Genomic DNA, 15790 nt, shown 5'->3' on the forward strand with positions numbered 1-15790 from the left:
GTAATTTATTGAAGAGCTTCTTTCCGTCATAAAAAAATTTCAGGGAATTTGTGGTAAGATTAAATAACATAAAAACAATTCGATTATCGTAATTAATTGACATAATTATATGTATTTGTTGACATGATTAAATCAAATACATAATAAGAATCAGTACAAAATACACAATTAAAAATAATAATTGACATTTTGTTGAAGAAAAGTTATATTTTTCATTGCTTAGAAATAATAAGCAAATATTGCTTTTTTTATGTGGTAGGAACTGTGAAGTTTCAATTTCATTGTTATCAATTTTTAACCCTTTTGTGTTAATTAATCATTGCCCGTACTGCTAGCATACTTATAAAATTGTTAAATTTATTATTTAGGATTCTTAAGTTAAGCATAAAATATAATATAAATTTAATTAAAATAACACAATACACTTTTACTGTTTACCTTTAAAATTCATAAAATATTCATTCCTATGAAAACATTAAAATATGTATACATTTATAATTTCTATGTTAACATACATTTTAATATAAATGTTTGCTCAATTTATCGAAATCAAAATTGATTAAAATACAATTAGTAAAAAGTGTTGTTAATTTATGGTTTTTATTTAAAAATAAAAAATGATAATACATTTAAGAATTTATATGAAATGCCATATATAATTAAATAACGAGTTTCAATTCAAAATAGAATTGCTGGATAGAAGATAATAGATGTGTTCAAGATCAAATACAAATATATCGTTTAAAAAAAAAATATAGTAAATAATGTGTTAACTGGGTCTTAGAATAGATATATTGTTACTTCATTCTGGTTGTTATATAATTTTGCATGCATACATACGTACGAGCTATGTATAATACGTATGCTCTTAAATATAATTTGCAATACATTATATTATAATTAGTTTCCAGCATCTTTAAAAGTGACAAAAATACATTTACTTTTATATGCAAGCTTTACATATTATAATGGTAATTCATATTTTCTGGGTTAAAACACATTGAAATTATACTGTGTTCCTTGAACTCAATCGAACCTCACATGTTCATCTGTTTATAACTAATATTGTATGAGTTTCAATAAATTATTTATAAAAATGAAGGAAATCTTCAAAATAAATCTATTATATATTCTTAACTAACCAGACTTTTTTATAAATTAAACTTTAATACTTTCACTATAACTGAAAATAATGTAATAAATTGAAGCAAAATATCTTTTACAGCATTGATATTTCTAGGTAATTTGGAAAATATCTATCTATCAAATCATACCTATCTTTCGAATGGCATATTGTAAAATTTCAGTATTATATTGTATAACAATTATGTAACTTTTACTATATTTCTATTTGTGGAAAGTACTATGCAGTTTAGTATACAAAAGATGTCTGTAGAAAGTTGCAGCCTATAACACCTGCAAATTCTCCATACAAAAATAAATTGTCTTTTCACAACAGAAGTTGAACACCTCATTTTTAATCGTGTATGCTTTGAAAACGAAACTGTAGATTTAAAAAAAAAAAAATGCAATTTAATTTGGTATACAAAATTTGCAATTCGTATGGTGTACAACATTTCTAAGACATCAAGTATACTGGTACATACCATTCCACCAGCTTTTCCTTTGAATATTATCGACTGCGACATATACATTAATTTTATTAAATTACCTTTATAACTAATAAGTAGTACATATGTCAAACTTTCCTTTTACGTAATTTTGCTTTTGCTTCTTTTAGTAACAGGTCGAATGTGTTGTCTTCATTACCTTGTAGTTCATTGCTAAATGAATCGCTGGCCATGCCATCTGTCAAAGATAATATATCTATAATATTACTTGTAAAAGTCTTTACTAAAAAGTCTAAACTTGTTTAGACAAGCAGAAGACATTTTTCTATTATATATATTTTGTACAACACGCATTAAGTTCATAAATAAATTATATAAATGTATCCTTACCAAGATCAGCGTATTTTACTTTACAAAATGCTCTACGACCCCCGAAACATAAATCGTATCTAGGTAAACTTGGATTATCGTTACCATGTTCTACAGCTTCATATGCATCATTTTTGTAAGCAAATGTTACAAAGCCATAATTATCACTAAAAGAAGAAGTAGAAACTTTGTACATTGCACTCAAACAGATACACATATAATGAGGATATTTACCCGTGTTCACGGAAATGTACGCTAATATCTACTACAGGACCAAAAACTTCAAATCTTCTACGCAAATCGGCTTTAGTGATTCCTTCATCCAAACGTCCAACGTAAATTACTCTTCTCTCTTCTACTTGTCTTTGCTTTTCTCGATCGTACCAAGTATCATATGGTCTTCGATAAGAGCTTGATGATGACCTACTAAAATAAATAGCCACAGGTTGAACTTCTAGCGTAAGCATAATAAATATATTATATATACCTTCTCCAATCTCCATAATCGCGATAGCTGCTTGACGAATGTTGGCTATCCCTGTCATAACTTCTATGATACTTTTTACTTTGTCGTCTTTTCCTTCTTGACCATCTATTTCTCCCGAAATTCGAACGAGACGAGGACCTGTAAATGTGTCTCATGAATACGTATCTGAACACGTGCGTTTATAATGTGTACCTATATAATAAGTATATACCTAGAACAACTAGAATATCGGGATGATGATCGAGATCTTGATCTAGACAATCTAGAACGTGACCGTGAGTACCTTGACTCTGAGCTGAGAGAAGATCTTGTGTTTGAACGTGAGCGTGAACGTGATCGTGAACGTGAACGTGAACGTGATGACCAACTACTGCTTGAACTAACTGAGCTACGACGATGACTTATCCTTCGATGACGTGTATTATTACGTTTGTAAGATCTACTTCGATTACTGCTACTTCTGCTTCTACTTCTACTTTTGCTTTTACTATTACTTCTTGATCTAGATCGGCTTGAGCTAGAGCTAATTCTCTGCTTCTTACAAGGTTGTGGAGTTTTATCTCGCGTTGGCATTTCCCTGAAAATCATGAAACAATAATAAACGTCCTTAATATAGTCAGCTTTATATGTCTAAAGTCATATGTGAAAACAAATTTCGGGCTAACATTGTAGGGTATCAAAAAAAAAACAGATAGTGCTGACATTTTTATTAATCTTCGTGTTTGTGACAACAAATATCCAACACTTCTAAAAGTTTCTTTGTACTTTTACCTATGTTCCTCACCTTTCATCAATAGCAATTACAGAATTCCGAGGAAATTCAAATACTGTTTCGTAAGTTTGAATTCCTACATCACAAGTGGGTGGTTTTGGAAGAACTTTTTTTTCGTCTACTTCCGCTTTTGGTTTCAAAAGCGATACAATTTCTCTTTCTGACCAGATCAAGTTGTCGGGATCATCTTTAATAGGTTCTGTTGTGGTAGAAGCATGATGAATATATACTAATGTCATAGGCGACACTGGTGAATTTGTTCTACTATTATCGCTACGATTCTGTTCTCTTCTACTTCTGTATTCTGCCAGATTTAATTTTTTGCGGGGTGGTTTCTTGTTATTCTCTTGTACAAATGTGTTCTCATTGGTTTGAACAATAATATTTTGTACTTCATTATTTAAGCTATTTGTGGTAGTTACAACACTTTCGTTAGGAGTAGTTGTTAAGACTGGTGACTGCTGAACATTTAATGGCCTTTTTAACACAGAAACCATTTGTTTTACTCTCTGATTACCCGTTGTTAAAGATTCCGTTTTGTTTAAGACACCTTGTTGTAATTGCAAAATACTTGTTGCTAGAGCTGATTGAATTTTCATTTCATGTTTTGGAATATTTGCAGATTTACTTTGAACTTTATTAACAACAAAGTTTGATGTGTTAGTTGAAATATCACTGTGTTGTTGATAATTCCCTTGTTTTGGTAATGTTTCTTTCTGACAGTCTTTTACTTTATTTGGTAGCTGTTTTGTAGATTCATTACTTTGGACACCATTAACTACTGTAACCATTGATTGTTCTTCACTATTGTCACTTACTTCACCTGATTCCAAACCACTATCTTTCTTCAAACTGTTTTCAGTTAAACACTCTTTACTTTTTGTCACATTTTTATTCAAATGCGAAGAAAATGATTGTTTCTCGTACTCTGTGTAACAATAAAATAAAACTGCTGACTATCACCTTCATTGGAATCACATTTTCACTATCACTACATCGACTTTCATACTCACTGTTATTATCTGAACTACTAATGGAGGAATTTGTACTGCAATAATCATGATCCAGCTGGATTAATCCACCATTAATAGATTTACTTTTAGTGTCATTTGTCACCTAAGAAAATACAACAATCATTGTTTAATAGTTTTCTTAATTTAAACAGTTCGAAGTTATTCATGTGCATTCTGCATCCTTTAGGAGGACATAAGTATTATTTTGATTTGTATACTCAACTACTTTTAAAAGCTTGTTTCGAAAAAGAGTCACAGCAGCATCTTGCATACGTGTGCCATTGCTGCGACCATTACTTTGTGCATTAGGTATTGTTGATATTATTGAAATCCCTTTTTTATGTGCAGATGTCTAACATCACGTAATATCATCAATTTTACTGTGATTTTATTCTGCATACTACTTCTTTATTGAATGAAATGTTCAAATAATTACCTTTATTTTTTCGACCATTTCTTTAGGTAGAGCATTCCTGATATTTTTATGCAAATTCGACATTCGTGACAATGACTTCTTCGTAGTGAAAGATGGCGACTGTTTTGTATACTGTTGAGTTTCCTTAGATTTTGCCTGTATCACCTCTTGGTCACATTCTGCATTAACGCTGGATGACGGGTAAAGCGTATTTTCAGAAGCTTCAAATTGTTCTAGTAAACTTTTAACATCACCAGCTTGCAAAACTGAAGTGAAAGAAGGGGTTATTACCATCTGAATCAGATGTTTATGTGCCTTTAAATTTCGTTAAGTAAAATATATATAAATATACCCGGCAATTGATTTACACGAGATTTTTCACTTTTCCCATTACTATTATGTGTATCTTTATTGTACTGTAATTGTTTCTCTTTCCTTTTCTTCTTTTGTGTTGTATTAATGTCAATTCCTACATTCTTATATTTAGCTGCATTCTTTTTTACCTTATTCTGACTTTTTAAATATTTAGGTTCCTTTAATAATGATTCAGTTTCTACCTCTGGTTTCTTGTTATCACTCTCTGTAAAGTCACCTATTGGATTGTATAAATTTTTATTTGTTGCAAATTCTATAAAACCTAACTAGTATTAAAAAATCCTGTTTTGTTATTACCGTTTTCAACATCCAATATACTGTGAGAAGATTGAAGCGATTCTTTTTCAAAGTCCTCTTCTTTCATCACAAGAAAATCAGATTCTATACTATGTATTAACTCATCTTGAAGTACATTTTCTGAAGTACAGAAATTTTTCTTATCTGTAGCATTGATATTGAATCCTATAATATCCATATATTCATCCATATCCGAGGTCTAAGAAAAAATCTAGTTAACATGACTGTAAAAACCTTAAACATTTCAGACTAAGATTAATAAAAACCTGTAAGTAACCAATATGTTCCTGCCAATCTGTAAGGACTTTTGCAAAGTCTTCCTTGATGCTATCAAGTTTACAGATAGATGTTTCACCTGCACTGTCATTGCATCTAAAATCACATAATATATGATACATCTCAATTTCAAAGTTTGATACAAACAGTTCTACTTACTCATGTTGATTATTCCATAAGCCATCAGAATTTGTAATGTCAAGATGTGTTTCCATGTAATCAAAATCATTTTCAACCATGTGCATTAGCAAGTCCTGAGGTTTTTCCACTAAATTCTAGTACCAAACAATATAATTTAAAAGTACTTATATAAAATATATTAAATGTTTCATTGAAATTAATTGGAACTTGAAACAATCATGGAATGAACATTCTTATATTTGATACTTTATTATTGATCATAGTTTATTTTGAAGATGAAAAATTATTCCACAACCAAGAATAATATAAATACATTTACATAGACACACGTATGTATGACAAAATTTAATTTGACATAGTTGAATCTATCAGTTCAACAGGATAATAGTAAATGAGTTAAAAGAAAGTTATTTGAATAAATTAGAAAGGGGACAAAGGAGCAGATACATATTGCTTATATTAAATTATTATGATACAAATATATACAAGGCATTTATGTCGACATATGTTATATTCAAATAACGACTATAAAATGATTAACAAAAGTTATAAAAGCATCTATCGTTACCAGTTGTAATTGGCAAATATAACAGGAACGAAGGTTAATATTTTGAAAATAGAATTCCAGATAAAATACAGGACTGAGTATCTATAATAAAAATATAAAAAATTGACAAGTTAGTTACCTGTTCCAAAGATAATGAGAAATCTGAAAAGTGACCCTCATCATGAAAATTTAAAAATTCTGTTTCCATGACACAATTTTATATATTATGTTTAAACTTTATTCCGTAGCACCGGCCTGTAATTAAAATATTAAAAAGTAGCATAAACAAAGTGCTCAACACATTTGGTCCAAACAACCACGCGTTCATTTGAGGTTATGTTTAACACACGAATTTTTGTGCATACACGTTGGTCAATACACAACCTAAAATTTGATTTCGTGTCAAAACATATTAAACATTTATACGCTTATAGATTATGTAAAATATGAAGTCTGTATTCGTTACCCTTCACAAACATAAGAACGTGAACAAGTCGATGAGCGTGAACAGCGGTCGGCGAACTTGAACCGAATAATAATTCTAATGAAATATAATTTTAATAAAATTTTATGGATCACTGTTGATATTAAATTATTATTTAACTTTAATTGTATGTTATAAGCTTCGTTTTCAGGTTACGATTCACGTTTGTTCACTCGTGTAGGTGTAACACTATTCCGAAGTGCACGTGTATCAGCGAGTGTACCGTTCACATACAGTGCATGGAAGAAATACCACGCCTCTGAAAATGCCAATAACTATTGCAAGCCAATTTGAAATTTTGTGTAATATCAAAAGAACGGGTACAAACGCTTTAATTATCTCAGACGATATTATGAATCATAAAGTACTTATAATTAAAAGTTTTATCTGTACACGATTGCATGCAATGTAACAAACATATGCCAGCTATAATGTTGGGCAATTAGTAATTATCCATGCGCATGGAACATAATTTTATTTTATGCGCTATCGTAATTTTATTTAATATTACGAGAAATATTTTCGAGATTATCCTTATTTTAAATGTTATGTATGATACTTACATAGAAGGAAAAATTGTTATATCGTATACACATTGCACGTGTCCAATCTACATTTCTTAACACTATGCGCACTGGAATATATATACACTGTCGTTCATGGATGTTAACACTTGCAACTTTTGATGATTATGTAATAATTTCTTCGAATTATTGACCTTTTGTGTTCCTATTATTTTCTAATGTATTGTGTACATTTCAATCCTTAATTTACATGGTTAGACAGTTTATCAGATTCAGTATTTAATTTAATATTAGATATTTATTTTACTATTTAATATTAGATAAATATGTTTAAATTTAATACTCAAATTTTTTTTAATATTAAGAACTGTAAAATACTTTTCACGTTTATCTAACCAGGGGAGTATTTGATTTTCAAGACACTTCAGGGAAATAAAATTTCGTGGCTATTTTTGGATTCGATTATTTAAGAATTTATTTAAACTAGGTCATATTTTTTGATAAATCTCTTCTTGCATCGAAAAAGATGCTTCAGGATGTCCTCATACTGTTCCCCTAAGCTCGAACATTTTCCACTTTTGTTATATTAACAGTTTAACCAGAATTATCACCTGATTAGCTAAAAGACGATGCTTATCATAAAAAAACAGTTTACTTAAAACTAATTTTTCAAAATTTTTTAATTTACTTACCGCAGTTTGCAATTGCAGCACCTGCAATTTTGTCGACGAGCATGATTACTCCACTGTCGACGTAACTCGGAAAAATTATTAAACCATTTGCAACCTGGTTTAGGTGGAGTATTACAGTTCCACATTATTTCTTCCGCGCATTGACAGGGTTCTAAACTCATAGCAGAATTACTGGATACGAGACTACTACAGTCGGTGGAGGTGTAGCATTTTTCGTTATTTCGACAAAGACACACGTGGACTGCAGGACTGAAGGTCAGACGTTTCTTTGTGTCATCAGTATTGCCTGTATTAAAAATTAAATTATCAATCTTATATCATAAATAATATTTTTTATTTATTATCGTACAGCACAATTCTGTCAAATAAAATACTTTATTAAATTAATTTTTTAGATCATTAATTAAATTTTTTTTTAAACATATCAAAATTTTATTAAAACATTTAAAGCATCAATAAATAAATTTTATTTTGAAAAACTAACCACAACAAATATTATCAAAATATTGTTCACATTCATCTTTTCTTCTGCAACAGGACATCCTTGTTAACTAAATCATAAAGATTTGAATTTTTTGACAGTAATTTTATTTGAATACATCTTTGTTGTACATTATAAATTTCTTCGATTACAGATACTGTTGATGTTTAAAGGAATGTAAAATTTAATAAAATTATAGATCTTCTATTGTTTTGTTAAATAAAAAATTGTAATACCTTTTATTTAACTTAATGACTAAATTGTAATTATTTTTAAATTAAATAAATTTGGATAAAAATGATATTTTTGATAAAATCATCAAAGTGAACGTTTTATATTATGTTGCAGTTTGAAATTAAAAATGGGGTGAAGTACCACGTTGGTATGCCTGGGCGGTGGTGCCATCTTGGATATGCAGATAAGCGGAACACTTTCTTACAATTTTATTGCTTCTTATGCTAAGGAAATTTTAATGCAGTTCTCAGGTATATATTTCATTACTTTTGTATTTTGAGTTTTATAATTTATTAAAAGCGAAAGAAGAGTTGTTCGTCGAGGAAACATCTGTAAGCAATAGGCTATAAACCTAAGACACGTGGCATGAAGATAAGAAATGATAAGCAGAAGATTTATAGTTAAATTTGATAATTCAAACAGGTTCATAATATAAAATAAGTAATTAAGTTATATTCACTAAAAAGAGAAAAACGGATTAAAGAACCAAAGATTAGGAAAGTAAAATATTGAAAAGTGAAATATAGAATAGTAGGGTGTCACATTGAATAATTGTTAAGACTATGTATATGTATATTTATTGTATATTATACCTGTTGTATTTATTGTAATTATATTTATTGTATATACAGCGACTCTTAAAACATAAGCAATAAGTTTATATTGTGCAACGAAAGGTTGTACCTGATTTATATAATACAGTACATGCATATGATGATGATTGAGGATACCAGTTAGAAAAAGGAAACAGGAAAATAATTGATAAAATATAGAGCCATAATAATATAGTGGTGTACGTAATAGGCTGCGATTATTTATTCATTCATTATACCTCAATGATCATGAAGCACTGTATCATGTAATCTGTCTAGATCCATAGTTTATCTATTTAATAATTTATTTGTAGCCTCCAGGTTTTAGCAAATCATAAATGCATAAACATTAGTGGTTTAGTAATAGTGAACACAAGGTAAACAATATGTAAAATAGTTCTAACTATAAATGTTAGTAATACTAAATGTAATCTGGTGAAAGATGGTATTGTAATGATTAATTTGTTAAAAATCTGACAGTTATTAATGTAGACAAGGACAAATTTCTTACAATACTATACTTTCAAAGTACCTCATGTACTTCATGTATTTTCAAAGAAAATAAAGTTGTAGTTCACAATTCAGAAAGTGTAAAGTGAAGTTATTCATGAAGGAAGATTAAATTGTTATTAAGAAGATGATTAATTATGGTGTACAGAAGATAGAAAAAGTTCAAAGGAGATATTTGAAGATTTATCGACATAAGACATTATTATTAAATCAAGTGCTGATAAAATTATGCAGCACAGTATCATCTGAAAGTGATATGAAATAGTATGTTAATCATATATTAATTATTCTGTGTTAGCAACCTGAACAGAAGCTCTGTGAGGAAGAGATATTACTTTCATTCCTGAAGAAAATGCAGTGCCTGCAAAGAAGTTGAAAGAGTCTGGTTCAGATATAAAATTTTTGTAATTATAAGCAATAATAAAGTTATATAGAAAGTACAATTAAAAAGCAAGTACTGTAAGATATAACTGTCTTCATATGACAGTATAAGTCAGACATGCAAAACAATTTTCCAAAAAAATGCAGAAGTGAATTTAAACAAATAAAATTTGTTTACACTGAAGTGTTTTAAGTCTGTAAGGGATGCATTAATAAACGAGTTGAAGAAGTATTTCAGGAGAGTATAAAGATACAATACACAATAGCCTATTCATCTGAGCAGAATGGTGTGACTGATTGTGGAAGAAAAACAGGTCACTCATGAAAATGGGCAGCTGTCTATTCAAGGAGGCAAATTTCTCCAGCAAATAATACATTATTATTATCAATTCAGCCTATTATAATATAGGCTTAAGTACAATGATCAAAGTTATAAATACCCAGCTGTATAATTGGAAAGTGATGCTGTTTAAGACAGCACCATTTCATGGAATGATGTCTAATGTCCAAAACTGATTGATACCATTTGAATATTAGTGATCATGTAAGGACTTTATGTCCCAGGGGAATTATAAGGAGATGGAGCCTTTGTAGATGGCGTTCACTCCTACCTTTCAGAATAGGGGGTCCTACAAATCCAAGGTGGTATTTCTGGGCCTACTTATATTCCTTGAAGATGAACTACCCTTTTGAACTATAAGGACAAGATACAAATAACCCTGTGTTAAATTAATTCTTGTCCTGAGAATTTCCACTTAGGATGAATCCTACTATCAAGACCCAGTGTTCAAATATGAGGAAGTTCTTGAAGTTTGTCCACTTGTACCATGTATAGTGCACCATATGACCACTCAGAGTTTCTACCCCAATTTCGTCAAGGGTGGGTTTAAGCTAGGTAAATAATCAGAGAAGCAATTAGACACGGAATAGAAAACTGGGATACTATCTGCTTGTTTATCCTAACTCAACATCTACCCGTACAACTTCTAGTTTTTGCAACTGAAGAACAAGAGTTAGAAACTTTGATCGAATAAAACCTATAACGATGAATTTCGTTATGTAAATTCGGTAACTCAGTAATTACACTTGATTCATATAAATTTCGCAAAATGCGAAAGTGCTTAACGAGGCTCGGCAAGTTCCGCGTTCGCCAACGCTAATGGCGGTAAAAACGTACGGTATAATGAACGAAGCCGCATTCATTAATAGGAAGCGGGTAAACGAAAGATGATCAATGCAGAACGAATACTGAATATGTAAATACACATTAGTTACGAAAATCGTGAATGGCCACATAGGCTGGAAGTGAATTGTTGGTTCCAAAGGTGTCCATGTGATGCAAATAGGCATAGAGGCCAACAAGAGTGCTTCATTTGTGAAATCTATCGTGAAACGTAATTCTATCGTGAAAAACAGAAGTAGATACTGAATAGAGGTGGAGTACCATCAGCAGGTGGTAGCCGCTACCACTTGTTCATCAACTCCGACCACCCTGACCACAGTGGCGGTTTCATTTTGATAAGCATAAGTAAATACATACGCATGTGGCGCGATCCTCGATCGTTAGCGAAGTGGATCGTTCAGTTTCGATCAGTAAAAGCTAGGGCCGAGGAGATGGTCGAAGGGAATCGCGTGGGTGGGTGGGTTTTGGCACGGTGGAGCGTGTTGGTGCAGTAGGGGAAAATGGATCGGAATGGGAGAATGGGTGTTCTCTCTCTCGAGTGCTCGCTCGTTGGGAGTTTGGGCGGGTAGTCAGTGTACCGTCAGCCTTCGCGTCGTCGCGACGTTCTTCTGTTTCACCTTGTACTCCTCGTTTCAACTTTGTTCAACGACTTCAAACGAGACATGACAATTTCGGTCATCGATGCAAAACATTACCGTTCGTTTAAAATGTGTTTAACTTCGGTTAATTAAAATTACTTTCCGCACATGTGCTCTGAGCGGCAGAAACTTTAGGCAAAGTTTTTAAGTGAAGTGTAAGTGAAACTTTAGGTGATTTTAAATTTGTATCGCAGTGATTTTTGGAGGCATATGAAATTAAGTTTAACTAGTTGCGGTCATCTTTATGAGAGGTACGTATCTGCACTTGTAACTTTTTGTAGAAGGCATCTCTTTAATGGACGTGATTTTACGCTGCCGGCTTTTTATGAACATTGACTTTTAAATTAAAAGTAAATAAAAGATGAAACGAACTGGTATATTCAGTTACGCTGTACCGCACGTTTTACCTCGGGCGATTAAATAAATTTCAGCGTTCGCTGTATGAAGTTTAAAATTTGTCACTTTAACGCTAATTCGGTACTTTACTTAATACCAGTACTTATATCATATTGAATTAAATTTTATTTATCACATTTCAAAAATTAGTTATATCTAGATGTAAACAGTGAATAAAAATTTGTTTAAAAAAAAAAATAAAACAATTTAGAGAAGGCTGGAAAAAAAATTTGAAACATGTTACATATAATTTATTTATAAATTTTAAGTACAACGAGTATAAATAAAGTTTCGCACATAAGAGTCATAATAGTTTAGGGAGGTATGACCTTGAGATAACTTTCACCCTCCATAACCTAACTTCTTCAGATTGACCCTCTACAATAACTTTCTTCATAAGTATTTTATTAAACGAAAGATTAAATATCTCTGAATATACGACTCATAAAACATTTGTGACATGACATTTTAATATCTTCATGTCAGCCTAATTCCATGAAAAATTGTAAGTTATGGACTCTCATTATACTGCCTCATTTACATGGAAATTACAGCAATATCAAGAGAGAAAACTTTTAGCGAAGTTACTGCATTATTGACACCAAGAGTTTTACTACTTGGATTGCAATATAACGAGAGACTGTTAAAAGAGGATGGAGAGACTTTTAAAGTTATTGTATATTTACATAAATACACTGAAATATTAAAAACTATTATTAATCGTCTTTAGCTAACATCAACACGTAGATATCATAAGAAGTTCCTAATAAAAATAATTTTGGTGATAAAATTTCCTTCACGACACGTGTTCAACCGTCATAAAATTTATACCTCGCGCCAGCATCTATCTTGACATCACTTTTTCGTTAAATTATTCATCAGGACAGTTAAGTACCTATTTTTATCTAGGACGTCGTCGATAAATAATAATTCATCCACTTCGTGGGCGAAATTCACCCCATACTATTATCGATCCGCCTGCGAGTTTTACAGTTGGTTGTAAATTTACTTTAGACTTTAACTCTTTCAACATAAATTTCCTCTCATCGACAAAAATAACATTATCCTACTGCTTGGATTCCCTTGACATATATTCTTCTGCGTAAGTATTCCCTTTTTACTTAATGCCTTTATATGCGGCTTCCTTTTACCTATTTACCCTGGCTCTTCGACCTCAACTTTGAACGAACCATTTTTCATTCAATATATCGTACGTCTATTCAAAATAATTTCCAGGAGCTTTTTATTGCAAATTTTTGGCTGGGATGGTAATTACTGAGATATTTATGATAGGTACCAGGGTATTCTGGGTCAGATATATTCAGATCTCTAAGTTCTTAGGTTCCTTTATCCTAAGACCACAAATTTCAATCTCCAAAAATTTGCAAACCACCTAAGTCATCTTCAGACTTCCTTAGACCTATCTGGGGTCAGAGCTGATGATGTGGCGATGTTACTGAGATAGGATAGTACCGCTGCTAATATTATTCAGGGCCGATATTAGGTTCTTGTATCCTTAGACTTCAATCTCCAAAAATTTGCAAACCGTCAATCATCTTCAGACTTCCTTAAACCTATCTAGACTCTAGATAGAGTCTCTACCTATCCTAACTCCAGAGTCAGACCTCCAGATCTCAAAGTCTTCTTGCCCTAAAGTGTCCAACTACCTACCTGTATTTTATTCCATGTTACAGATATATCAACCCAATGAACCGTGCCTTGACACCACGCACCACTGAAAGATAGTATTCAACCAAAACTCAGCACCGAATCACCAATTTATGAGTTTAAACGAGTACGAGGGTGCGTACCATCAGACGCATCTCATAACCGACAATACAGAGTCGCTCGATTAGCAACGATGAAACTTGCGGCTGTTTTAAATGGTCGTCAATCGAGCCCGGCCGGGCTGACAGTACGACGAAGATGAGATCCTGCCGGGAATCACGTGTATCAGCTCAACCTCGCGCGAGACACGAGCGTCTCGTCTGGGGTAGGAGATCAGACACGTTTCTTCAGAACGGACACTCGAGTCGAGAAGAAATGGAACACAAACAGACGATTTTGCTTCCACCCGCATTAAGCAACAGTAGCTGCTGGCAAAGGGACACGTCCGAGCCCACTTGGACCGTGCCAGGACCCGCTGAGTTACTACGGGCCGCTCTAATTCTTCTACTTAGCCTCGGTATTCTTTGTACGAATCTGTTAGTTATATGCGTCATCAACAGCAAACGGTACAGCAAATATATTCATGCACAGGTTAGTACATTTAACATTTTATGGACCCTAGGTCATGGATTCATTTAAAGCTCTGAGTTCTAACAAGTTTCTTTGAAAATACTTGAATATGTAACTTGTCTAAGAGTACTATCTGAGTCACAAATACTATAAACTTAGTTTAAAAATGTATAAACTCCTGAGCCTGCTATAAGTGTCACATGAGACACATGAGTGTCACCCGGTGATGAACACCTAACCTATACAAATACTATAAAGCTAGCCTAGAAATGTATACGCTTCTGAGCCTGCTATAAGTGTCACATGAAACACATGAGTGTCACCCGGTGATGAACACCTGACCTACAATAGTCAGCCTGTCAGGTAATATAAATTTCAGGACGACACTTAACGGCCTCGTAAACATCCTAATCTTCTTACAAAATTAAGCTGACATAAAAATTTAATCCGCCATCAATTTAATCTTACCAGCACTTTCCGATACAGAAGCAAAATCGAGCCACTATAGAGACTATATGAAGTACTATGACACATACAGACCATGTTCCAGAAGGTAGTTCTAATTATTTGCGGTACTTCGGTGGCTCGCACCGAGTGCCGTAATGGATCACCCACAATTACAGCCCTTAACTTTAGCAATTACCGAAAAGGATCGTCCAGAAATTTCTAGCATGTGAGAGATGCATTTTCAGTACCATAGAGTTACGCGGACTCCCCTTAATCCCGGTCGCCAGATGCTGTATCTGTGTCCTGTCACCCATCGTCCAGATGGGATGTCATGTAGCCGTTATGAAAATCCCTCCAAAAAGGGTCTCACATTGCGCAGTCTGGCGGACTGTCCTAGGTCGATATGTGGTGGTCTAAAGCGACTCTTCATCCCTGTCCAAACTTTACACCCACCTTCAACTCCCTTGGGTAATCTTTCTAGGGCTGTCTGAAAAAGCCTTCTCTTAAGGATTATCAGAAGAGTGGACTGTCCCTTTCGGATAGCGACCCACTTAGCTGTTTGGCCTGGAAACTGTACAAAGTTACGGGCAAAACGTTTCCAGCTAGGTCATAGGGAGTGGGGTCGCCAATGCGTGGCTTACAGTTAATCTCACACGGACAGGCGTGGAGGTCACGCGAGGGTTCACGGCTTTTGACGCCTCTGCCACTTTCTGCTCTTCGGGGGAC

General features: G+C 32.7%; 3 protein-coding genes across 17 annotated transcripts in view; 1 reads left to right on the plus strand and 2 right to left on the minus strand.

The window, feature by feature from the left end:
* LOC100875458 (trace amine-associated receptor 1) overlaps positions 1-15790 on the plus strand; it is a 43964-nt gene that overhangs the window by 328 nt on the left and 27846 nt on the right. For 4 of the 8 annotated variants that reach the window (XM_076541606.1, XM_012289954.2, XM_076541605.1 and 1 more), the window contains exon 2: positions 8793-14638. In XM_076541606.1, coding sequence (XP_076397721.1) covers positions 14306-14638 — 333 coding nt within the window. In that variant the 5' untranslated portion in view covers positions 8793-14305. The remainder of the gene's footprint in view (positions 1-8792; positions 14639-15790) is intronic. The other 4 variants (XM_012289951.2, XM_012289952.2, XM_012289953.2 and 1 more) reach the window with 4 other exon arrangements.
* LOC100875347 (uncharacterized) lies at positions 79-7452 on the minus strand. 8 transcript variants are annotated; one of them, XM_012289944.2, is made up of 16 exons: positions 7311-7452; positions 6730-7006; positions 6403-6518; positions 5735-5850; positions 5566-5671; positions 5300-5498; positions 4980-5219; positions 4649-4893; positions 4436-4564; positions 4213-4315; positions 3212-4127; positions 2639-3004; positions 2428-2565; positions 2175-2366; positions 1962-2107; positions 79-1809 (listed from the first exon to the last, which is right to left on the minus strand). In XM_012289944.2, the coding sequence occupies exons 3-16, from the start codon at positions 6469-6471 to the stop codon at positions 1700-1702; spliced, it is 3075 nt and encodes a 1024-aa protein (XP_012145334.2). In that variant the 5' UTR covers positions 6472-6518; positions 6730-7006; positions 7311-7452; the 3' UTR covers positions 79-1699. The 8 variants fall into 8 exon arrangements, 6 of the variants coding, with proteins under 6 accessions (XP_012145334.2, XP_076397716.1, XP_076397713.1 ...); XM_076541601.1 differs by having other exon boundaries at positions 2175-2363; positions 6403-6647; XM_076541598.1 differs by having other exon boundaries at positions 6403-6647.
* LOC105663055 (uncharacterized) lies at positions 7718-8635 on the minus strand. The gene is made up of 3 exons (XM_076541607.1): positions 8448-8635; positions 7964-8249; positions 7718-7890 (listed from the first exon to the last, which is right to left on the minus strand). The coding sequence occupies exons 1-3, from the start codon at positions 8503-8505 to the stop codon at positions 7887-7889; spliced, it is 348 nt and encodes a 115-aa protein (XP_076397722.1). The 5' UTR covers positions 8506-8635; the 3' UTR covers positions 7718-7886.

Source organism: Megachile rotundata, chromosome 16 (assembly GCF_050947335.1).
Source record: "Megachile rotundata isolate GNS110a chromosome 16, iyMegRotu1, whole genome shotgun sequence".
Lineage (NCBI taxonomy): Eukaryota > Metazoa > Arthropoda > Insecta > Hymenoptera > Megachilidae > Megachile > Megachile rotundata.